The sequence below is a fragment of the Microcaecilia unicolor genome, chromosome 1, assembly GCF_901765095.1.
Source record: "Microcaecilia unicolor chromosome 1, aMicUni1.1, whole genome shotgun sequence".
Lineage (NCBI taxonomy): Eukaryota > Metazoa > Chordata > Amphibia > Gymnophiona > Siphonopidae > Microcaecilia > Microcaecilia unicolor.
The window spans coordinates 276,659,535-276,685,986 of record NC_044031.1 but is presented as its reverse complement, the minus strand read 5'-3'; the positions used below and the strand labels follow the sequence as shown (position 1 = coordinate 276,685,986).

Sequence of the window (26,452 nt, the reverse complement as noted above, 5' to 3'; positions counted from 1 at the left end):
CTACTTATTTCTATAGCGCTACTAGACGTACGCAGCGCTTCTGTGACCTCGTCTAAGAGACGAGCCAGCTCCTCATGAAAAAGAGGTCAGAACCCATGGGATTTCTCCTCCAGAGCCTCCCAACAGGGAGGGTTCTTGAAAGTGAAGTCCAAGGGGGACTGTGTGCCCAAGAGGACCTTTGAGTACAAAATGGGGCCCACAACCATCTCCTTTGGCCCCCCACCAAGAAGATGAAGGTTAGGGTAAGGGTTAATCCAAAGAGAGGACCTGTGCAGGGCCTGTTTAACCATCGGCATCAAGCTCTGGAACCAAAAAACACCAGGGGCCTCACTGAGACTCCTTCCAAGACCCCACCCCTTCAGAGCAACCTGTGATGGACAGAAATGAAAGCCTGTCACAGGACCAGGGATCTGTTCTCCCAGTCTGAGTGAACTGAGAGAGAAGGGGATTCTAACTTGGAAGGCACACAGAAAAACGTATCCATTTCAGCTGAAGGGGTGAGGGGGAAAGAACAGCACATGTAAAATGCTCAAAGAGAGAAAACAGAGACATTACACACTATAAAAATCCATTATCCTTGCTCAGCTGCTGGCTCTGAAGGCATGTGCCGCCAGCATGCTTTATCACATAGATGCATGCAGATGTCCAAATGCCCTGGGGCTTACTATGGCCAAGGCCTCCAACATCTCTGTTGTCCCCGGCTCTCTCTGGGTGCACCTAAAGAATTTCCTAAAGGGAAATTGCCTTAGTTTTTTACCACAGCATTACCCCCCACAAAGGGCATAAAGCTAGCCAGGCCAATTGAAAATTTTTTTGACATATGTGCTGTCGAAGCAAGCACTTTTGGGGGGGGGGGGGGTGGGAGAGACACAGAGCCGACCCCTTGGGAAAGCCCCATAGGACTGAGCCAAAGCCTCACATAGTGGCACAAAGAAGTGCAACTGGGGGCTTTGGAGCCAAGATTCAAGCTCAACCAGGTACAGTCTCGAGACTGATCTGGGCGGGGCTTTTAGGTTCAACCTTGCTGTGCAGTTGCGGCCAGCACAGCGGGGAGCTAGGCCAAGGACAGCAGCACTGTCAGCACACCCCTACCACCTGCTGATGGTACAGAAAAATACTGGATTGTTCCAGGGAGCACTGTAGCTCATGCTGGTGATGTTACTGTCAAAATTCAGTTTTCTCTACCTCCATCTGCTGGTAGGAAGGGATAACAGTCATTGGTTCATACCAGTGGAGTGATGCCAAGAAAAGAGGCTTTACAATTACTGTTTCTAAAGCAAATGATGTTTTATTTCCTCACCTGATAAGAATTACACATTATCTGAGGTCCTCAGATTAGAAAAGAATGCATTCTTACCCTGCATTCATTGAACAGCTGGTATACAAGGAAATATGATTCAAACCAATGAGCTAAGACATAGCTTGACAGAGTGACATGGCAAGCAACCTCCATAAAAGGCTTTTTTAATATTTTCAAAGTAACTAGATTTTTTCTTCTAAAATTTATCTGGCTTAGAACTGGTTTAGCCTACATGACACCCCAGTTTTCAAACTTAATTTCTAAATGAATCTGCAGTGATTTTTTCACATTTCTTTAAAGGGGAAATCAGATTTACAAGATCTATTCTTGAATTGAAATTGGCTCACCTTTTCCCAGATAATGTCCAAATCCAGGTTTACCAGATGAGTTCAGGTTAAAGGTAGCCTGCCGATCAGGCATACCACCATTTTTGTCCAACAGAATTCAGAAGTGCCATCATGGATTATCGGAAAAGGAGGTGTAGTATTGCCCAGTAAACAGAAGTCCAAATACCACTGTTTACAGAAATATCGCTTGAGCTCTTGGTATTCATTCCTTTTCACTCATTCATCTGTAGACTGCACTTTATAAATTATTAACAGGAAACGTTTTCTGGTTCTTCCACATCATTTTCAGTAGTTTCAAACGACATCATGATGTATCTCTAGCCATCTTTACAAGGATTACCTCAGTCATTAAGGTAAAATAAAGTATTTTTCCTTTTGTGCTGTGCATTTGGTAATAACAGCAGATTCCTTTTCATCTCACTCCTGGCATCAAAGGGAAGTAATTGATAATGATGCAGATGCCATTACATAGCCTCAGAAGTGGGGCTTGTCAATCTCATCATGGAACCCAGGTACAGAGCAGAAACCCCTGGCACGTGGCCAGCACAGATGCGTAACATCTGGAGCAGACGCTGTGCTGTGTGGCAGCAATCCCTTTCAGACTACAAAAAACAAAACAGCAGCAAATAAAACAAAAGGCAAATGGCTCTCTTAAAAGGTCTGTTATGTGGTAAAAATAAATAGCTATGAGCACAGCCCCCAGCTTTCTTCAGCTGGTTATGTGTAAATTCTGAAGCATATTTGTACAAAATCTCTTGTTGAGCTGTATTCTCCCCTATACGTTTTCTCTATTTTCCACTCTCAATTTGCTCTACTCTCCCATTCTATCACACTTCCTTCAATTTTCATCTCTTGCCCTTCATCCTTCTTTAATCCCATTCTCCACTCCCAACCTTAATTCCTGTGTTTCTTATCCCTTCACTTTCACTCTTCCCTACCCATACCCCTTTTCACTATTCATTTTCATCCCCTTTCCCCAAATCTCAACCCTGGGGTTAAAAAGGAGAAATTATGTCTTGCCTGATCATTTGTTTTCCATTAGTTCTCCCTACTATTCCAGAACCTGTGGGATAGTTGTATCCATCAACCAGCAGGTGGAGAAACTGAAAACTGAGCCATCTCTTGGCATCCAGTCCAGCTCCTCAGTATTTACACAGACAAGCAGTAAGAACAAACATAAACACAACTTTAAACAACTCACTAACGTAACACTAACCAGATAAGCAAACACGTGGACCTCTGACATCTCTGGACAACTTTTAGACAAGAGATATGCAGGAAGTACCACGACCCATTACTTTGCACTGCCTAAACATCTCGGAAACCTCAGGCAGGCCTGTGGAATAGTGGGAAGGACTTATGGAAAGAAAAATCAGGTAAGACCTAATTTCTCCTTTCATTAGGAAGTTTCCCATTGCTCCAGAACCTGTGGGATGTTCAACCCTAGAATGGGTGGTATTATTATTACATTTGTATAGCACTACCAGACGCACGCAGCGCTGAACACCTGACATAGAGAGATAGTCCCTGCTCAATAGAGCTTACAATCTAAAAAATAATGGCAGAACCAGCTCCAAAACTTACTTCTGAGTGCACCGTAAGGTCCACCCTGTAGTGCATGGCAAAAGGTATGCAGCGTCGAACACGTTGCCACCTTGCAAATATACGCCGTAAACAGTCTCTGCCTAGGATGTTGCTGTATGCCTCGTAGAATGAGACTGCAAGGACTGAGGAGCCTGCTTCCCTGCATGCAATATAAGCTGATGTGATAGTCTCCTTCAGCCATCTAGCAATTGTGGGCTTGGAAGCCATGAGGCCAGCCTTCTGTTTACCAAAAAGCAAAACTCATTCGTCACTTTGAGATGTCTAATGAGGACTCCACGCACATCGAGAAGCGATTGGTTGAGATGAAATGCAGATACCACTTTAGGAAGACAGGAAGGAACCGTGTGCAGGGAGACCCCTGTCTCTGAAAAGCAAAGAAAGGGATCCTGACAAGCTAAAGCTCCAAAAACCTATGTACCAATCCAACAGCCACCAAGAATGCTGCCTTTAGAGTAAGATCTTTCAAGAAGGCCTTCCAGAGTGGCTCAAAAGGAGGTTTCTGAAGAGCCTGAAGGACTAAATTAAGGTGCCACTCTGGATATAGTGTATGAAAGGGAGGTTGCAAGCTGCCTGCTCCCTGCAAGAAATTGAATGATATCTGGGTGAGCTGCAAGAAACGTCTTCTGTAGTTGGCCCCTGAAACAGGCCAAAGCTGCAACTTTTAGAGAACTCAAGGCCAGTCCTTTCTGAAGTCCTGCCTGAGAAGGATGTGCACAATATCAGCAAAGGAAGAAAATCCGCGCTCATAACACCAGCCCTCAAATGAATGTTCTCTACACCCTCGCATATGCTATGGATGTATAGAGTTTCCAAGCCTGAATCAAGATAGCAATGACCGAATCAGAATAACCTTTTCGTCTCAACCGAGACCTTTCAATGGCTAAGCTGAAAGACCAAAGGGGCACGGATCCTCCATGAGCACCGAACCTTGCTTCAGTAGGCTGTGTACCTGCAGGAGACAGAACTCCCATCCAGCAGTCGAATCAGGTCCATGTACCACGGCCTCAGTGGCCAATTTGGACCTTTGAGAATTCTTCAACCCCAGCGCAATCCGATCCTTTGACACGCGGCCTACCATAGGCCAAGGAGGGAAGACATACAGTAGATGTGTTTCTGGCCAGGGCTGCAATACAGCACTGATTGCCATAGAGCCTGGTTCAAATCCAGAAGTGGAGAACCCCATTGGTCCACTATCAGTTGAAACACCTGGCTGGATAGTTCCCACTCTCCTGTGTCCAAGACTGCCTGCTGAGAAAGTCCGCCTCCACACCCAAAGACCCAGCAATGTGAGCTGCCAAGAAAGCAAAGAAGATTTTTCTCCGCTCAACTTACGAGGGAGGCTGCCTCCCCTGCCACAGATGACTGCAGATCCCGCCTTGCTCGTTGATATAAGCCACTGCCGTCGCATTGTCAGAGAAAACTCAGACTGGGGCCCCTGCAAGAAAAGGAGCAAAGTCGAATAAGGCATTCTGCACTGCACCAAGCCATTTATGGATCACTGAGATTCCTGTTCTGTCCAGGTGCCCTGTACCAGATGCAGCCTGGAATGAGTTCCCAACCTGACTTTGCTGGTGTCCACTGTCACCACCTCTCATCGTGCTATCGGAAAGGGAGCTCAGACAGTCAAATTCCTGGGCAACAACCATCGTATACTCTGTCTGGCAACCAGTGTACAAGAAAGATTGTGGTACCTCTAACACCGGAGACCAGCAGCTGAGAAGAGATTCCTATAATGGTCACAATATGAGCCCTTGCCCATGACAGCACTTCCATCGCTGCTGTCATTGACCCCAGAACCTGGGCCTGCCTTGAATGAAGATGAATCTGTTGAACCAGCTTCCACCTCCTCTGCTCCATGAGAAAGATCCTGTCCCATGCTGTATTGAATGCCAAGATACTCCAGCATCTGCAATGATGTCTTTTCATCTGGAAATTGATTACCCAACTGCAGCAGACAACTTTGTCTGTTGTCGTCACGCTGTCCAAACACACCAACGAGCCAGTTGTTGAGATACAGGTGAACTCTGGATTCCCTGATGCTGAAGGAAGGACAGCCAACAGAGACAGCAAAGGTGATCAAGGGAATGGACAGACAAGAGTCCACCAAAACAGATTTTATTGATGAGGGACCTAACTTGGCTAAGTTTCGGATTTGCCTTCGTCAGGTGTCTACAAACATTTTAATAAAAACAATTAAAAATAAAATCACAGTGGTCCAAAATATATAAGATACAAAATATATCTATATATAAATAAAACAACATATGAAGAAAATTAGGCAGTGTAATCAAAAGAGTAAACATGAAGGATGTTATAAAGTGTAACAACATTGTTAACATCCTTCACGTTTATTCAATTACACTGCCTAAGTTTGTTCATTTACAGGAAGATGTCTTTTTACTGAACCTTTCAGCATTTATTTTGAAGGAATCTGGTGGTAATGTGTCAGTTTTGATGTTGAATATGTTCAATGTGTTGTCTACATGTTTTTTTTTATATCATTTTTTTTGGACTGTTGTGATTTTATTTTTAATTGATTTTATTAAAATATGTTTGTAGACACCTGACAAAAGCAAAGCTGAAACTTGGCCAAGTTGGGTCCCTCCTCAATAATATCTGTTTTGGTGAACGTTCGTCAGTTCCTCATTCCCTAGATCACCTTTGCTGTCTGTGCGTTTCTACAGAGGTTCTTCTGTTTCTCTCCACTGAAGGAAGGACGCTGCCACCACCACCACCACCATAACCTTAGTAAATATTATTATAGCTGTAGCAAGACTAGAGGGCAAAGCCCTGAACTGGAAGTGACGGCCCAGCACCACAAAACATAGAAACCTCTGTTGCGGCGGCTATATGCATGTACACTTCCTTGATACTGAGGGTGGTGAGAAATTCTTCCACTTGAACTGAGGCTACAACTACTCTTAATGTCTCAAGGCCATGGACTTCTCGGGCTACCAAAGAACCACAGATAACTGCTTGAACCACTAAAGTGGAGATATCAAAACTGTTCTTTAGGAGAGCCTCAATACGTCTATCCTGAATGTCTTTAACAGTCGTGCCTCTGTCCATGGGAACCATATTTATTTTTATTTATTTTATTTTTGTTACATTTGTACCCCGCGCTTTCCCACTCATGGCAGGCTCAATGCGTTTACATGGGGCAATGGAGGGTTAAGTGACTTGCCCAGAGTCACAAGGAGCTGCCTGTGCCTGAAGTGGGAATCAAACTCAGTTCCACAGGACCAAAGTCCACCACCCTAACCACTAGGCCACTCCTCCACTCTTAGTAACAGCAGAGACCACCGCATCCACCACCAGTGGCTTGAGAAGGGCCTTGGCCGAATCTGGAACAGGATAGAGACGAACCATAGACCTAGCGAGCCGGAAAGGAGAATCTAGCACATCCCACTGTGCCTGAATAATATCCATGATATCCTGGTGAATAGGGAAACTCTTACCTGGCTTTCTAATGCCCTTCACCAGAAGATCCATCCTACATCCTTCCATGACCATGGGAACCTCTTCCTCAAACACAAGGTAGAAGAAAACAAAGAAATAAGCTCCTGCAAATCCTCCTTGTGAAAAATTCTGAAGAGTCCTCACCCGGTAATGAAAACTCTGCACCTGAATCCTCCAGTCCGGGGTCCTCAGAAATCAAACCTTCCTCTAAATAGTCAGCACTCCCCAGAGAAGCTGTAGTCGTAGATCGTTTGCGCGCCCTCATCAAAGTAGCAATCACTTAATTTAGCCCTCTCAAGAGCCAAGCCGTAAGACCAAAGCGGCAAGGATCTTCCATAGGCACCGGACCCTGATGCAGAAGATCCGGAAGCCGAAACGGCCCCTCGACCAGCAGATGCCTCAAGTCCGCATACCACGGACATTGCAGCCAATGCGGCGCTACCAGAATCACTAGACCCGAGTGAAGCCAAATTCGCTGAAGAACCCAACCAATCAAAGGCCAAGGGGGAAATACATACAGAAGCATGGCAGGTGGCCACGGTTGTGTGAGAGCATCCAGCCCTTCCGATCCCAGCTACTACTACTATTTAGCATTTCTATAGCGCTACAAGGCATACGCAGCGCTGCACAAACATAGAAGAAAGACAGTCCCTGCTCAAAGAGCTTACAATCTAATAGACAAAAAATAAATAAAGTAAGCAAATCAAATCAATTAATGTGAACGGGAAGGAAGAGAGGAGGGTAGGTGGAGGCGAGTGGTTACAAGTGGTTACGAGTCAAAAGCAATGTTAAAGAGATGGGCTTTCAGTCTAGATTTAAAGGTGGCCAAGGATGGGGCAAGACGTAGGGGCTCAGGAAGTTTATTCCAGGCGTAGGGTGCAGCGAGACAGAAGGCGCGAAGTCTGGAGTTGGCAGTAGTGGAGAAGGGAACAGATAAGAAGGATTTATCCATGGAGCGGAGTGCACGGGAAGAACCAACCTACTTTGGCATTGGACCCTGGACATGGACACCATCAGATCCATCTCTGGGGAGCCCCACTTGCTGCAAATCAACTGAAATGCCTCTGTAGCCAATTCCCATTCCGCGGGATCTAGAGCGTGACTGAGAAAATCCGCGCGTGTGTTTTCTAGATCTGCAACGTGGGCCGCAGACAATAGCTGAAGATGACTCTGCCCACGCCAAAATGAAGGTGGCCTCGACCGTCAAGTCTTTGTTCCTTGTACTGCCCTGGTGATTGATATAAGCCACCACCGTCATGTTGTGCGACAGGACCCGCACCGCTCGGCCGTCCAGAATCCCCTGAAATGCCAGAAAGGCCAACCGAATCGCCCTCAGTTCCAGGTGACTGATGGACCACCACTTCTCCTCCGACCAGCGGCCCTGCGCATAATGGTGTAGACAGTGAGCCTCCCCATCCCGAGAGGCTGGCATCCGTCGTAAACAACCTCCAATGCGGGAGAGCAAGGGGCAACACCCTCCTGAGGGAAACCTCTGCCAGCCACCACTGGCCGAAGGAGTCCAAGGCAGCCGGCACTGATAATCCAGGGACGTCGGAGACCAACAACTGAGCAACGCTACCTGAAGCGGTCTCATGTGAGCCCTTGCCCACGGAATCACATCCACCGTAGCCGCCATGGGCCCCAGCACATGCACGTAATCCCACGCCAGAGGCCGAGGCATCTGCAACAACCTCCGCATCTGCGCCTGCAACTTGATCCATCTGCCATCGGGAAGAAAAATGCACCCCCGATCCATACCTCCTAAATACTCGAGAGACTGCGAGGGCACTAGATGACTCTTCGGGAAATTGATTACCCAAACGAGGGATTGTAGCACCTCCAACACCCTGGACGTGGCCGCCCGACTGCCTCTGAGTCCGCCCTGACCAGCCAATCGTCCAGATAAGGATGAACTCTGACTCCTTCTTTCCGCAAAAACGCTGCCACCACCACGACCTTGGAAAAGGTGCAAGGCACGGTGGCCAGTCCAAACGGCAAGGCGCGGAACTGGACATGTTGCCCCAAAACCGCAGAAACTTCTGATGAAGAGGCCAAATTGGGATATGCAGATACGCTTCTTTGAGATCCAACGATGTGAGGAATTCCCCGGGCTGCACTGCTCGCAGCGTCTCCATGCGAAAATGCCGCACCATCAGCGACTCAATCACCTTCCTTAAATCGAGAACTGGACGAAAAGATCCCCCTTTTCGAGGGACCACAAAATAAATGGAATAGCGACCTTCCTGAAGCTTGGACTGAGGTACCAGAACCACCGCTCCTGACACAGGGAGAGCAACGTTTCTGCCACCGCCTTTTTCCTTCCGACCGTAGCGCAGTGGGATACCAAAAAAACATCCCTGAAGGGAGCCCGGAGCTCCAATTTGTATCCATGCTCTATCAGATCGAGAACCCAACGGTCTGACGTGATCATGGCCCACTCACCCAGAAAGAGGGACAAACGACCCCCAATACAAGGCACGGGAGAGTGGACCGGGACCCTGTCATTGTGAGGCTCTGTTAGTGCCCCCCTGCTGCTGAGCAGAACCAGTGGCTTTTTTGTCAGATTGAAAGGAGCGCTGTTGAAACTTGACCGTTGAAAAGGAACCGAGGTCCTGCCGGGGCGATAACAGCGCACCTCCCGAAATCTCGGCCTCGATGACGCCCCTCTAGACCCAGACTTGGGTCTGTCCTCCAGCAAACGCTGAGACTTAGAGTCTCCCAAATCTTTCACAATCCTTTCCAACTCCTCACCAAACAAGTTTACCCCTAAAAGGTAACTTCATGAGCCGCTGCTTAGAAGCCATATCCGCCGACCAGTGGCGGAGCCAAAGAAGCCGGTGAGCAGCGACCGACAGCGCCGTCTGTTTAGCCGAAGCCCGAACCAAATCATACAGAGCATCAGCCAAAAAAGCAAATCCTGACTCCATCAGCGGAGCTACCTCAGACAAAGTAGCCGTCTCCTTGAGCTCCTATTGCACAGCTTGTTGCAGCCAGGACAGACAGACCCGAGCCGCATACGAACTACATATTGAAGCCTGCAGAGACAAAGCCGACAGCTCAAAAACTCGCTTCAAGGAGGCTTCCAAGCGACGATCCTGCATGTCCTTGAGAGCTACTCCCCCCTCAACCGGGAGAGTGGTCTTCTTGGTGACCGCCGCCACCAGAACATCCACCTTAGAAAAGGAGAAAAGGCATGAGACTGCCCCACAGGATAGAGGCGAGCTATCTTGCGTGCCACCTTTAGGTTCCCCTCCGGTTCCAGCCACTGATCCGAAATAAGCTCCTGAATCGCTTTATGAACTGGAAAGGCTCGAGTTGGCGTCCTAGTGCTAGCCATCTTTGCGTTCACAGCTGCTGCCGCCACAGCTTCAGAATCTTCAATATTTAGCGCCCACAAAGACTCAGAAATGAGTGAATGCAGTTCTTCTCTATGAAAGATGCGAACCGCCTTGGCATCATCCTGGTCCTCCTGAACCAGCTCACCTTCCTCCAAATCTCCGAGTCCTGAGACCCTCTAGCGGACCCTCCGGCCCCCTCAACCAGCGAGCGCTGCAGCCCCAGCAATGTCACCGAGCCCGATTCGGACTCAGACCCCAGTCTCTTCCGTTTCAGCGATGGCGGGGTCTCAGCACTGGAGGGGGGGGGGGGGGGGTAAAGCACCGACTCCTGAACCCGATCCCACAGGTTCAGAAGTGAGAGAATCCTGCAGGGAACTGAAATCACCAGGTGAAGCCTTCTTAAGCAAAAAAGCCTGGTGCAACAATAAAATAAATTCTGGAGAAAAAGGTTCCTCTTGTCCTTGCGATGCCTCCAAAGGAATCTGCCCCCGAGGCTCCCGAATCACCGGAGAGCCCTCCGGCAGCCTCTGCAGCAGCCCAGCACGGCCCTGCTCCTCCAGAGCCGTAACATCCGCATCCCCTGGCGAATTCAAAATGGCCACCGCCACAAACTGCGAAGCGCGGGAAATTCCCTCCGTACTCGCTGCTGCCCCGGGATCCTCCATGCAGCTGGAGCTGCAGAGTCAAGCCACACTGCTAGCTGATCCTTCACGCCACTTAATTTGGCATCTAAAGTCTGAAAGTGTTTGTCCAACACGGCCTCCATCAGCATTGCCACCTCCACAGCCACCTCGGAAACCCAAGTTGAACTTTGTAATGGTCCCGCAGGGCTGTGCAGTGCCGCCATCTTGTCATCTGCATGTGCCCTTGAGCCTGCTTCTTCCTTGCCATTTTGGACACCATCTCGATGCCCCACCAACGCAACCTGACTCCAATGAGCATACCAAGACTGCCCAAACGACCAAGTGGTGAGTGTTGGGCCAAAAAGGGGATCGGAGGTTTAAAAAAAAAAAATGGAGGTGGCAGAAGAGCTTGCATTCAGCGACTTCTCCGTTCCATGGTGTCATACGATCTATATCCTAAGTTTTTAATATGCGATTTAGACAAGTTAAATGGTACTTATCCTTAATATTCCTTATCATTTCACTAAGATCAATGTTTAAAATCCCAGTTCAACATTCATCCTAAAGCCCAAAAACCCTCCAAACTTGTCCAGCTCTTCTATCAATGGTACAATCAAGTTTGATGGATTTGTCAATGTAAATAGGAGATCATCAGCAAACAAGTAAATTTTACTATGACCTGTCCGTTCATAGTCCTTCAATGGTCTCACTACCTATTCCTAATCATCTGTGCCAGTAGCTTTATCACCACAGCAAACAGAAATGGGGATAAAGGACAGCCCTGCCTGGCATCCTGTTGTGGCTCAAAAGGTCTTTGTACACCCCATGTTCACAGCCTATGGTTTTGTATAAATCACTCATATCCATTTAGAAAGTCTCCTGACCAGGCCTACCTTTAGAACCTAAAGAATATAGGGCAGACACTTTTGAATGCTCTCTCATCAATAGATACCACCATTATAGGGCAATTCTCATATGTTGCTGTCCAAATTATCTGCAATATGGTGACTTGTAATAAAATCCTGCCTGGTCCTCATGGATCAAGCGAAGCATACAGCATGTAACCCTACTAGCCAAAATTTTCACCAGGATTTAATTATCAACATATTGGAGCGAAATATGCCTATAAGATCCACACTTAGTTGGGTCTTTACCTGGTTTCCATATAATGACAATACCAACAAGTCATATGGAACCCAGTAAAATGCCAGTCTGACACACTTATTAAACATCCAAATCAAAGGCTCAATAAGTGGATTGCCAAATATTTAATAAAATTGCTAAACCATTGACCCCCAAGGTCTCTCTTAGATCTAAGGCAGCACTTCCCAATCTTTTGTGCCTGTGACCCCATGATTGCAGCCAAATACAAGTGAAACCCCTGGAGTTGCAGAATGATGTAGTACCTATGGACAGTCCACCTAGGTCGTGACCCCAAAAGGGTCACAACCCACTGTTTGGGAAGCATTGATCTAAGGATTTAATTGCCCAGAGTTTTATGCATGGAAAATGGTCTAGATATCATTTTCTCCATTTCCTCAATTAGCAGGGGCAGAGGCAGATGTACTTAGAGTGGAACTTCCAAAGCTATCTCATGATCCAGCATGTATTGCTCCTTATAGGGCATGGCACATTTTATAGTGTAGAGCTCACAGCTTATACCTCTATCTGCCTGAAGGGTATAACCCATGAGTTTTGTGCTGGTCTGATGGACATAAAACTTTTGAAAATGGGCTCAGTTTCTATTGATGACCATTGGGAATCTTTCACAAGATTTAAATATCCTTACATTTAATTCAGAAAAGAGCAGGATGCTGAGGTAGGAGTCTGCCAATTTCTTAACTGTGGACATCTCAACAATGGTGTGCTTCATTTGTCCACCTGGAGTAAAAAGAGAAGGAGGCTAGCTTAAGAAACCACTTATTCAAAGGAGGGGACAGAAGAGGCAGCATGAGAGATGGCAGAACACATTCAACACAGAAAGTGGACAAACCAGATGGAGGGTGCATCTTTTCCTCCCTTTCTGCCCAAGTCAGATTGAAAATTTGGAAGTCCATTAAAACAAAACAGGAAATAGTAACACCACAACCATCACCAAGTCAGTGCCAGTGCTACTAAGCAAAGGGATTTCAAAGTCCTACTCATAAACACAGCTCCACGAAGTACAGAAACAGTCTAGAAGCAACATTTGGGTCTTGTTCACTTACCTCCTGTAGCGAGAAAACACACCTTTCCCAGGAAGAAGTTGGCATCCACACGTGACAGCGATGATATTACTGTAGCATAGCTATCAAAGAGAGAATACAAACATTAAACTTTTCCATGTAAGAGAAAGAAATGAAAGATCTGCATCTTTACCAGTTTGGGAAATAAAAATGCTTCCTTCAGTTTGAGATGAAGTTATATTTAAGCCACTTAAGTTTATCAAGAAAATAGTTACTGCACAAATTCTGGCAAAGACATTATCCCTGAACAATGCTAGTGAATCCATCCATTAGTGAAAATATTGTTCTATATGATATTACTATACAATTTCTATCTAATTTGATAATATGCAGAACTTCTTGAACCTAACTGTTCCTCCCTCCACTGGATTTGGTGTGTTGAGAATTTGCCAATTGGCTGAGTGTCCAGAAATGGACAGAAAGATATTGGACATGTAGAGGAGAAATGAGATGAAGCCTGGAGTGGTTTATAAGAATGGTGCTAAGACTGATGGCAAACAGAAGCCAGTTTTTATAGCAAATATTTAAAAGATCCATAGTAGCAAGGCTCTAAGCTGATGCTCCATGGTCTTTGTAAAACTCGATTTCTGAAGTTTACTGTACCTGAGTTGACTTTGTAGGTTGATCAGGAATACAATCAGATCAATACGGGGTCGAAGGTTATCATTCTCTGCAGGCAAAGGAAGGGACTTTGCCAAATGGCTGACATTAAAAAAAAAAAAAAAAGAAGTTAGTGAAGGATATAGGGGAGGCTGGACCTCCAACTGCCTGAGCTCAACTTTCTTACAAAGGTGAAAGTCAAGTGTAAGCATCTCAGTTACCCCTGATTATTTTCTTCATTTGGTTTTGAAGTTCTATATATTTTTTAATTTGAAGTTTTTAATTTTAAAGCTAAGTTTTATGATTTTTATGATTTGTACGATTTAAATTTGATTACTGGTACATTAGTTTCTACTCTTGACACAGCTTGTGAGCGAAATGTGGCCACAGCAGGTGATTATAAAGCTGCACAGTTCCAGACTGCTGGTCTGCTGGTCTTTCTATTACTATGCTTAGGTTGTGGATCACCGCCTCTTTTCTGCTATGACCAACAGCATCATTGTCATCTTCCACCACTAAATGTATTTCCTGCTCCTCAGACCTCTGTGAACACCTAGCAAATGCAAGTTATCTGGTTCTTCCTCCTCCGAATTATGCTGTTTTGTCACAAGGAGGTTGGCACCTTAACGCATTAGTGTACAAGATTTTTGTCAGACATTTGGAACAAAACTACAAGATATTATTCAATTTACAGATCTCTTCTTCAAAATACACCATCTAGAAATCAAACACGTTACCATCGGAAGAGGATAAGTCCCTATTTGACTTCTTGATTATTATTGCTCTAAAGATATCCATATATGTGGTGGAATTGGGTTCTACTTTATAAAGAATTTTAAACTTCTTTATATTTTCACTTGTCAGGCCCTCCAGCTAGACTTCAAAAGCAGAAAACTTTGGACTGTCTTCATCGACTACCTAAACAATATTTTCTTAGTAGCTCAACTTTACATTGTCTGTTTTCTATACCGGTTTAAAATATTTTACAACTCATGTTTGTTGAAAACAAAACCAATAAAATATACATTAAAAAAAAAAGGAACTGTGCAAATTGATAGCAAGTCTTCTGCAAAGGAAACATACGGATCCCAGCAAGACACAGCCTTCAGCTGAGACTATGTGCCGAGGTATTCACCACAAGAAAAACCTGTCATGAGCATAAGGTCCATAACAGAGGCCAACCTCAGAGGCTCAAACAGCCTTGGAGCACCAAATTCAGCTCCCACAAAGGAAAAAAAAGAACAGACACAGAGGGCACAAATGCGCCACCCCTTTCAGAAACTGGGCCACCTCCCCATGCAGAGTCAGATGCCCTCTACCTTGTCTCAAAAACTGGAGGGCAGCGACCTGGATGTTCAAAAAGCCCAATGCCAGACATTGATCAGCCCTGCTGCAAAAACCCCAAAATAGAGTATGAGGGAGCTGAGCCTTCTACAGGGTCAGCAACCATCTCTTACACCAGGTCTCAAAAAGCCCTCCAGACTGATATATGCTAGTGAGGTGGAAGATTTCCAAGAGCAAAGTAGCATAAAACCACTGCTGGAGAAAAATCACACCTCTCTAGTTGCCTCCTCAAGGGCCAGACTAAGCTAGAAGAGATCCATATCTTCCATTTCCACTGGGCCTTGTTGAAGGCCTCAACCTCTGGGGCCAATCTGATGCCACTAGGAAGACCAGATGAGGATGCTGTGCAATTCTGCGAAGTGCTAGCCTATCAGCAGCCATTTGGGGGGGGGGGGGGGGGGAAGACTCCTCAAGAAGCTACCTCCCTCCAATGACTGAAGAAACTGTCTGCTTTTGTGTTGGCTCTGGAAGCCATCAGATCGAACATTGGTGGGCTCCAATGGTCCAGAATGATCTGAAAAGGCTTGTGGCCCCAGCTCCCATTCTGCCAGATCCAGGAGAGAGGGGGGGAGAGAGAGAGAGAAGCTGAGAATGTCTGCCTGCACATTCTTCTTGCCTGAAATGTGAACTGCTGACAGGGCCTGTAGATGTGTCTCCACTCAACAAGACATGCTGCTTCTAGAGCCACTGCATGAATTCTGGCTCCATCCTGCTTGTTGATATAGACCACTGTAGTGGCAGTGGCACTGTGACATCTCTCTGGCTATCCTCCCTGAAGGAGAGGTAGGAATTCCAGCAAGAACAGGGCAATTGTTGGACCAGGTTACTTCCTGTCACTTGACTCAATGGGTTCCTCAATCAAGGAGACACGCATCCATGGTGACTAGCACCCAGACAACCCCTCAGGAGATGACCAGGACTGTCCCACCAGTCTATAATGGATCTCACCTTGGCAAGGAGAGGCAAGGGACATGAAGTTCTGAGAAACAGGGGCCCCCAATGCGATAACAGAGCCCACTGTAAAGGCCGCAAATGTGTCCTCACACACAGCCTCACTGCCATTGACCCCAATACTGCAGGTAGTTCCAAACCTTGGGGGGGGGGGGGGGGGGGGGGAAGAAGAAGGGCCCAATAGCTCACAATCTGTGCTTTTCCCTTTTGTCCTCTATGAGAAAAAGACATCCCAGAGCACTGTCAAAGTGGACATCCAAAACTTACAACCCAACCCTCTAGAGAGAGATGGTCTGAAGTGTCCAACTGGCTTCTGCTACCAATTGGCCTAAGTCAGCCAGCTGTGCAGATAAGGATAAAACTGGATGATCTGGTGTCACAGATATGCAGCTATCACCATCACCACTGGAAAAGGTGCAGGGAGCTATAGCCAAACCAAACCATCAAGGCCAGAAATTGGAAGTGGTGCCCCAGCATACAAAACTTCAGATACCTTTTGTGATGGGTTGCAATGGGAATGTGCATATAGGCCTCTGTGAGGTCCAGGGACATCAAGAACTCACAGAGATGAGCTCAGGCCATCACAGTCAAGAGGGTTTCCATGTGAAATAGCTGAACCTGTAGACAGGCATTCCCTTGTCTTATATCCAGGATGGGCTGAAAGGAGCAGCCCTTCTTTGGGACCACAAAATAAATGTAGTAATAGCATCCCAAACTTGCTCCACAGGCAGAATAGATTCCACCATCCCTAGCTTGCACAAATTCTGCACAGTATGAGTGAAAGCCTGCTGCTTTAGGGCCAAGCCACATGGGGAAACCATGAAGACCAAAACACTCCCAACAGAAGAACCAAAAGAAGCAAAGAAAACAGTGGGAATGACAACACAAATGGACCAGGATGCCAGCAATTTCGTTAACACAGGGACAGATAGCATTTCCCCACCACTTGTTAAGTATTATTCAAGTGTGTTGCTTATTATGCAATAAGACTCCCGAAGAAAGCTCTATAGCTGAACACACAGCCTGTGTTTGTTTTGCGGTCTTAAGTTTTGGCATCTGTTCCATGTCCATTTGTGTGGTCATTCCTGTTTCTTTACTTCTTTTGAAACCATGAAAGCATCAGAACAGTGCTCCAAGACCCATTAATCCGAGGTGATGCAGGCCCGTTCACGACAGCAGGGAGACATCCAATCTCCCCCTCAAAACCGGAAAAACTGAGGCCCAGTACATCCTCATTGGGCAGATCTGGCTGCTGCAGTCCCACCAGAGGAGCCTGGAGAACCAGCTTTTTCGGGCCATGAACAGGAACCTGGCTTAAAGGATCACTTCAAACTAGAGACCTAGCTGAAAATGGCCCTCTCTTCTGGAGCTCCATCTAGGTGGGGGAATCACTGAACACTTTTTGCCTCAGTTCGGGAGGCAGAGAGGCTGGGCCTCCTCCATATCCTTCAACTTCTCCAGATCCTCTTCAAACAGCAAGCACCCCTAATGAACAGTTGACTGAAGCTTCTTAGAGGCCGCATCTGTGACAGAGCCACAGCCAACGCTGACCCACCAGAAGCGGCCACCAACCAGGAGGAAAGGCAGACCATATAGAGAACATCTTCCAGGAAAGCTGCACCTGACTCTAAATAATAAATCTCAGGTGACTCAGACAACAGCTGCAGCCAATGTAGTTATTGCCACATAGCTGCTGCAGATAGCAACCTGAACACCCCCACTGAGGCTAGGTGATCTGCTGCACCACCCACTTCTTGTGGAGCTCTCAGAGGGGCTGAGCCCCCTTCCACTTGGACTATGGTCACCTTGGTAACTACTGTAACCAGCATGTCCACCTTAGGATACAACCAATATCTCTCAACCTCTTCATTCAGGTGTGAAGGTATGGAGATCTAGGGACCTGGCCTCCCTAAGGGCCCCATCCAGGGTTTTCAACTTAAGCATCATATGAATGAGGGCCTTGTGAAGCAGAAAATGCTCTAGAGGCCCTGTTGAGGCCCCTCCAGTAAGGGATCCCACTCAAAGGGGTCAGAAGCAGGAACCTTAGGTATCCCAAGGGCCTCCAAGACCTTGTCAATTAGACAAGAGTGCTCCTCGCAAACAGAAGGGCTGAATCACATGGGACCACTCCTCATCCCCCTACCTGGGAGAGACCTTTCCTCCAAATCCAGTTTGAAGGAGCCCACCAAGAGATGCTGCTGACCCTCTGGAGACCATCCAGAACTGCCCGCAGGGACCTCTCCCATCCCCGTGTGGTGTTGGCCCCCAAAACTGGGCCCTGGCTAGGAGCTTCCAGGCACCTAAAGTTCCCTCTGCTGGCTGAGAGGCCATCCTCCACCTGCAGGGATACTTAACCATTTGAGTTAAGCTGTGGAGCCAAAAAGAACTAGGACCCTCAAGGGTAGACCTGGGTTGAAGAGAAATACCACCCCCCTCACCTCTCCAAGCCCCAATGAGGGCTGAGAGCTCTCCTGCTGCACTGAAGCAGAATGTAACATGGCTGCCATTTCCACCAAAGTCATCAGGACTGCAGGTCCTGATACTTCAGCACAGTAAGCGGACAGAAGGAGCTCCTCATGTGCTACCCCCCCCCTCCAGGCTGTTTCTGGTATCACATGAGGGATGAAGTCTGAAGCTGTACAAAGCTGCTGGCTCTTGCAAATGGACCAAAGTTTGCTGGTAGGCATGCTTGGCTAGGCCTGTCCCCTAACATGGGCCAACTGGATCAGGGCTCCAGCATCTCCACCATCCCCCATGCTGAATTATTTTTTTTTTTCAAAGCTCGATAGCTGCAGGGGAGCCCAGGAGAAAGACACCCAAACAGAGTGTATGGACTATGAGAGGAAGGGACCTGTGCCCCTCCAACATGGCTGAGCGAAATGCCTCGTCCACGGGGTGCTAAAGAGGGCGAGTATATGCAAGGGTGAGCAGCTCCACACTCAACTAGGTCCAATCTGGGGATCAGGTAACCTGGGAGCAACTATTAGGCTCAACCTTGCTGTAGGCCAGAGACTGGGAGAACCAGCCTACGTTGAAATCCTCTGCTCAGTGTGCTGCGGTAGTTAAGAAAGCAAATAGAATGTTAGGTATTATTAGGAAAGGAATGGAAAACAAAAAGCGAGGATGTTATAATGCCTTTGTATCGGTCCATGGTGCGACCGCACCTCAAATAGTGTGTTCAATTCTGATCACCGCATCTCAAAAAAGATATAGTGGAATTAGAAAAGGTGCAGAGAAGGGCAACGAAAATGATAAAGGGGATGGGACGACTTCCCTATGAGGAAAGACTGAAGTGTCTAGGGCTCTTCAGCTTGGAGAAGAGACGGCTGAGGGGAGATATGATAGAGGTCTATAAAATAATGAGTGAAACCGGTAGACGTGAATCGTTTGTTTACTCTTTCCAAAAATACTAAGACTAGGGGGCATGTAATGAAGCTACAAAGTAGTAAATTTAATACGAATCGGAGAAAATCTCTCTTTCTTCACTCAACGTGTAATTAAACTCTGAAATTTGTTGCCAGAGAATGGGGTAAAGGTGGTTAGCTTAGCGATATTTAAAAAGGGTCTGGAAGGCTTCCTAAAGGAAAAGTCCATAGACCATTATTAAATTGACTTGGAGAACATCCACTGCTTATTTCTGGGATAAGCAGCATAAAATATATTAAGCTTTTTTGGGATCTTGCCAGGTATTTGTGACCTGGATTGGCCACTGTTGAAAACAGGATGCTGGGCTTGACGGAGACAGAGCAGCTTTTTTCCCTTATAATCCCTACAACTCCTTTTTGATTATTACGTTCCCTGGATTTCAACTGACTAGTGCTTCCGTCCCCAAGATCTGCCCACTATGAGTCCACTGGTTCTGCTGCTTTTTATTTCTCTCCCCTCCCTGTAATAGTCTTCCCCCCCTAATATTAGGCACGAAATGTTTCTTAAAAATTCAAGACCGTATTGAACTCTAGTTTCTTTGAAATGGCCTTTGGGCCCTCTGAAATCAAGTCGACCTGCTTGGACACAACAGCTTGTTCCTGATTTTTAAGTGGTTTTGTATGTCCTCTCTCGACTTGTATTCCTTACCCTGCTCCCTTGAAAGAGTGACTCTGTTTGTTTGATCTTTGTCTTTCCTACGATTGCTTTGTGCTCTTTTTCAATGTTATTACATACTGATGTTGTTAGCTGCTGTGATCTGTTCACAGAAACAGCGGAGTATCAAGAATTTTAACATAAGAAATGCACCTTCCAAACTGTTTTCCCCTCATCTCTCCTGATCGACACAGAAAGCACATGCCCACACAATCATGTACATACATACCCAACACACATACCGAGGGTTGAAAAGAATTGAGCCATGCTCTGCATGCTTTCCCCACTTGTTTTAGATGGGACAACAAAAACCATACAGTACTCAAGGTGTGGTTTTATCATGGATTAATAGAGGCACTATATGCCAAGTTTTGGGTTCTATTTTTTTCCTGAATACTTCCTAATATCCTATTTACTCTTATCTGCAGTGCATACAAGTTGATTTCAATGGAGATGGAACCAAATGTGTACCATTTATGAAGTACTCATGGCAAGATAAGGCATACAAGTGGGTTTAACACAGAAAAATAATTAGAAACAACATACAAGTCCTGCATGAAAAGATAAACGGAAAAAAAAGTTAACGAGGGGGAGACTGTTAGGGACTGATGTGCCAAACACAAAATCATTTACTGAAAGCTTACATTTTCACATCAAATGTTTTAGATTCCTTCAGCATGGCCTCTGCAAGCTGCTCCTTGTGACTCTCCTCCGTTCCTACAAACTGGAAGGAAAAAAAAAAAAAGATATTTTATGCAAGAATGTCAACCTTCTCTAAAACAGGTAAGAAATAAAATTCCTGAGCTTCTGGTTCAGGTCTGACAATTTATAAATGTTCTATGACAAATACTACAAGAGCAATGAACATTTGGTAGTTTAAGTTTAGTTTAAAAATCTGCTATACCGCTAATGCTAACTAGCAGGTCTAAGCAGTTTACAATAAATAAAAAATAAAAAGAAACAGAAAAGAACTACAATTTAAATAGGAAAGGCAACATCTCTTAACAACTAAACATTCTTACAAAAAAGTACAAAGGGAAAAGGTTAAAAGTAATGAGTAGCAGTTACAAAAGAACTTGAAGAGCAACTGTAGACAGCAGTTTTTAACTTCCCAAGTCGGATGTCATCCATCACTAATAACGTATATACTATGTGCTCATATGTGCCTTTTCTCCCAAGGCACATGTAAAAGGTATTGTGCACATGTACCCTATTCCAAACAAAATTACATGAAAACTTTATAGGTGCCTATCCCTAGCAACGATACAATAGAACTAGTGGAAGTACCTACAGTGCTTCCCAATTTTTCTGATGTGACCTCATTTAAGGCATTGAAAAAGCGGTGGGTGACTCTGATCCACATCGCCCAGTCCGGCATTTTGCCAAAGCTAAAGAGAGAGCTTAGTGGAGTGCGAGCCATGCTCCACAGTGCATGCACGAGTGCCTTCCCACCAGCTGCATGAATGCAGGTCTCCTCAGTTCAATACTAAAGCAAAAAATAAAGTTGTTTTTTTTTAGTTATATTTCTTTATTTCAACAAGTTAAACAAGAACAATCTTGTTATGAAATACAGCCATAAAAAGAAAAAAAGGAAAAGGTAAAGATACAAAACCTTAATATAGTAAATGAAATGACGGCAGAAAAAGACCTGCATGGTCCATCCAGTCTGCCCTACAAGATAAACTGATATGTGCTACTTTTTGTGTATACCTTACCTTGATTTGTACCTGTCCTTTTCAGGGCACAGATCGTGTAAGTCTGCCCAGCACTATCCCCCCCTCCTGCCACCGGCTCTGCCACCCAATCTCGGCTAAGCTCCTTAGGATCCATTCCTTCTGAACAGGATTCCTTTATGTTTATCCCACGCGTGTTTGAATTCGGTTACCGTTTTCATTTCCACCACCTCCCGCGGGAGGGCATTCCAAGCATCCACTACTCTCTCCGTGAAAAAATACTTCCTGACATTTTTCTTGAGTCTGCCCCCCTTCAATCTCATTTCATGTCCTCTCGTTCTATCGCCTTCGCACCTCCGGAAAAGGTTCGTTTGCGGATTAATACTTTTCAAATATTTGAACGTCTGTATCATATCACCCCTGTTTCTCCTTTCTTCCAGAGTATACATGTTCAGGTCATCAAGTCTCTGCTCATATGTCTTTTAACGCAAATCCCTTACCATTCTCGTAGCTTTTCTTTGCACCGCTTCAATTCTTTTTACATCCTTCGCAAGGTACGGCCTCCAAAACTGAACACAATACTCTAGGTGGGGCCTCACCAACGACAGGCAAACTATTATTTAAGCTTCCTTAGACCACAAAAAAATACTAGGGGGGAGCTAAAAAGAGAAGATTACAGTCCATATAAAAACTTTTATGTAAACTAGACTGCATACCTCCCTTTTAAATTTAGAATGTTATTAGAGTTGTCTCATCTCTAGGAATGATTTAAGCTGATCTGGTGAATAAAATACATATTTCGTCAATCCCATTTTTACAATACATTTACAAGGATAGGCTAAGAAAAAAGAACCCCCAACCTCCAATGTCCTCTTTTTCAAAGCCAAAAATGCCTTCAGGTCATTCCATGCCAAGTGGTCTAAAATTAAAAAAAGTTCCCACCATCATGTTCTCCAATTTTGTTCACGTTTTATTTGTTGCGCGAGTCAGGTGTTAAACGAAGTTTCCCAAAATTTGAGGTCTCTAACTGCAATAGTTGCAGATCTAGACCCCCTTTTCTGAAAGGTTGTCAGTCTATGAGTGCACGACATTTACCAAAATGCCATTTTTGGGGTCTAATAAAATCCAAACATTTATAAGAATGGCTAAAAAAATTCAAATCCTGTACAGTTTTTGATGTTAATTCCGATGAAATACATTTTAACATTATAGATGCAAAATCCAGTCAAACAAGTTGACTCAAAGTGTGCATCAAAATTGGTCGCGACTCATCGGACCAATATTCAGACCGCAACAACTTCCATGCAAACAAAGATACAGACTTGAAATTTTGAACAAGCATTATGCTTGTGCTGGACATAATACTGCCAGATTTGCAACTAACCAGCATCTATAACCGCCTTGCAGGATCTCTTCAAAGTTGGCACTGTCAGCACAAATGGTAAAATGTACCAAAGTTCAAAGCCAATTATTAAAAAAATGTCTGCCTGAATCAGCTTGTGAACAGTATCATCTGAAAGAGAAAATTGTGCTTTACAACACTGATATGTTTTTGTTTTGCAACGCCACCATTAAGTAGCCATTTACTCAGGTCAAAGTATGTTATATTTTGTGTGCACGATGTATTGCGTTGGTCCACGATGGCTGAACCACTACTGGTTATCACATTGAAACCAGCATCCCCATCGCCATAGGGGCCACGCAGTAACAGCCACGGGTGGGTATCTTTACTGCAAGTTCCCAAGCCTGCCTTCTTCAGTTACTTCATCATGTGTGCATCTTAGTATTATTGAGTTGTTTAGGCTTTTCAGTCTATTGTAAGCCACATTGAGCCTGCAAACATGTGGGAAAATGTGGGGTATAAATGTGGTAAATAAATAAATAAATAAAAATTCTGAGAGCATCATTGATCTGCAAGAGAACGGTTTCAGGGAAACTATATTGCCGACCAGATGATGTCACTGATGTAGCTGGAATAACAGCAATGGTAAGTTGTTCTGGGATCCAGCAAGTATTGCGTCTTACCGGCCAATAAAATGAAGTAGTGGGACCATGAGGATGCATAAAGCTTATGAAACCATCTTTCTGTTCAACTGACATTTCACAAACGTTTCCAATCCACCATAACAGTGCACAATAAACAATTGGACAATCAACAAATAAAATACGAATGAATAAATAATTATATCAATACTTTTAAGCGACTATTAAGACTCAATTTCCTAGAAATGAAGAAAAATTAGCGCATCAAGCCTATCCAGGCTGCTACTACTACTTATTTCTATAGCGTTACTAGACGTACGCAGAGCTGTACACTTGAACGTGAAGAGACAGTCCCTGCTCGACAGAGCTTACAATCTAATTAGGACAGACAAACCAGAGATAAGGGAATATTAAACATAACCATTTACCTCTATTCAGGAAACCTAGACTGCCCCAATTTGATTGACTGCATACTTTGTCCTTTAGATTGTAAGCTCCTTTGAGCAGGGACTGTCCTTCCTTGTTAAATTGTACAGCGCTGCATGACCCTTGTAGCGCTTTAGAAATGTTAAGTAGTAGTAGTATTAAAGTCAGGATGATAAAATAAGGGTTCTGAACAAGTGAACAGGAGTTAGGAGTTAAAAGCAGCATCAAAAAGGTGGGCTTTTAACCTAAATTTGAAGACGGCTAGAGATGGAGCTTGACGTATCGGCTCAGGAAGTCTATTCCAGGCATAAGGTGCAGCAAGATAAAAGGAACGGAGTCTGGAGTTAGCAGTGGAGGAGAAAGGTGCAGATAACAGAGATTTACCCAGTGAATGGAGTTCCCGGGAAGGAATGTAGGGAGAGATGACAGTGGAGAGGTACTGAGGAGCTGCAGAGTGAATGCACTTATAGGTCAATAAGAGGAGTTTGAACTGTATGCGGAAACGGATAGGAAGCCAGTGAGTGACTTGAGGAGAGGGCTAATATGAGCATAACGACACTGGCGGAATATTAGTCGTGCAGCAGAATTTTGAACAGATTGAAGAGGAGAGAGATGGGTAAGTGGGAGACCTGTGAGAAGACCTGCTACTGCCAGCAATTCACACAGTTTACAGGTGTTTTGGGTGGGGGGGAGAGAAGAGAGCGGAGGAGCAATATCAGACCTAAAGGGAAGGGGGTTGGGGGGGCAGCAATGCTAACCCACAAAGAAGGACTGGGTGGAAAAGGGATGGGATTTTATAGGAGTAGTGTGTTCAATTTTGGAGGCCGTATCTTGCGAAGGATGTTAAAAAAAATGGAAGCGGTGCAAAGAAAAGCTACAAGAATGGTATGGGATTTGCGTTACAAAACTTATGAGGAGAGACTTGCTGACCTGAACATGTATACCCTGGAGGAAAGGAGAAACAGGGGTGATATGATAGACGTTCATATATTTGAAAAGTATTAATCCGCAAACAAAACCTTTTCCGTAGGTGGGAAGGCGGTAGAACTAGAGGACATGAAATGAGATTGAAGGGGGGCAGACTCAAGAAAAATGTCAGGAAGTATTTTTTCACTGAGAGAGTGGTGGATGCTTGGAATGCCCTCCCGCGGGAGGTGGTGGAGAGGAAAACGGTAACGGAATTCAAACATGTGTGGGATAAACATAAAGGAATCCTGCTCAGAAGGAAGGGATCCCCAGAAGCTTAGCCGGTGGTGGGAGGCGGGGCAGACTTATATGGTCTGTGCCCTGAAAAAGACAGGTACAAAACAAGGTAAGGTATACACAAAAAATGGCACATGTGAGTTTATCTTGTTGGGCAGACTGGGTGGACCATGCAGGTCTTTTTTTTTTGCCGTCATCTACTATGTTACTATGTTTATATATATATCTCCTTTCTGTGGTTACAATCAGAGTGCTTGCATATTGCATACATACATTTATTTTGAACCTGGGGCAATGGAGGATTAAGTGACTTGCCCAGAGTCATAATACCCAGTGTACCTGAATATAAATCACGTTGAGCTACTACTGAAAAAAAGTAGGACCCAAAATCCAGTGGCCCTATTTAAACAGCTCCTCTGTGAAAATTAACCTGACACTAGCTAGCCTAGCAGACACACAGTACAGCAACTAACGGCACTTAAGTAGATCCAGGCAGCCAAGGCCCAACCCAGTAAACCCACCTCGCTTTGGACCTCCTTCGACCAAGGGACGACGGACACACTTTCTTCTCTCTATCTCCACTACCACGAAGACACAAACCAACCCAGCAAAACAACAGCACGCTTGAGAACCTGTCTCCCCACCCCCATCCTACTAGCCAAAGAACAAACCGTGCACAAGTACTGAACGAACATAATATTTCCAGCCCGTAAGTTCTCTTCTATTATACCTACCAGCACGGTAGCCATGTTCAGCACCGGCATCTTGTCGAATGGCTTCAATACGGACATAAGCGGCACTGGCTGAGTTTCCACACTTTCTGTCTACCCGATCCACTAAACGCGAGCAGCAAAGCAAACTGCAACAAGCAATTCCAATACACGCCCAACCCACCCCACCCCATTCAAACAGACCGCGGTCGCTACTTGTATATTACAGTAAAATAGAGGGGGGGGGGGGTTGTTGTTTCAAAACGAGCCCGCGTATTTAAATCAGGTGGGCGTCATGTAGTCAGGCGCAATAAGACAAGAGACCAAGTGACGTCAAAACGTTGAAACCAACTGGGTTTGTCTAAGTTTCCCCTTCCCTGCGCAGCCGTCATCCCCGCACACTCAATACAAAGCCAGTAAACCTATGAGCTGCTGAACATTGAAGTTGTCGTTCTTTATTGCTGGTAGCATTTTTATTAATCTCAGTATATTTTCAAACGTGCCGGCTTGTGCAGTATCCGGATCTGTACATCTGCTGTCTGGAAATTTGGAAAATAGAAATATGGAAATAAAAATTAAATTTTG

The 26,452-nt window shown here is 45.3% G+C and overlaps 1 protein-coding gene across 1 annotated transcript; it reads right to left on the bottom strand.

The window, feature by feature from the left end:
- Positions 1–1,275: 1,275 nt before the first annotated feature.
- CENPM (centromere protein M) lies at positions 1,276–26,100 on the bottom strand. The gene is made up of 6 exons (XM_030190030.1): positions 25,892–26,100; positions 20,517–20,596; positions 13,501–13,599; positions 12,880–12,959; positions 12,462–12,553; positions 1,276–2,249 (listed from the first exon to the last, which is right to left on the bottom strand). The coding sequence occupies exons 1-6, from the start codon at positions 25,946–25,948 to the stop codon at positions 2,112–2,114; spliced, it is 546 nt and encodes a 181-aa protein (XP_030045890.1). The 5' UTR covers positions 25,949–26,100; the 3' UTR covers positions 1,276–2,111.
- Between the last annotated feature and the right edge of the window lie 352 nt (positions 26,101–26,452).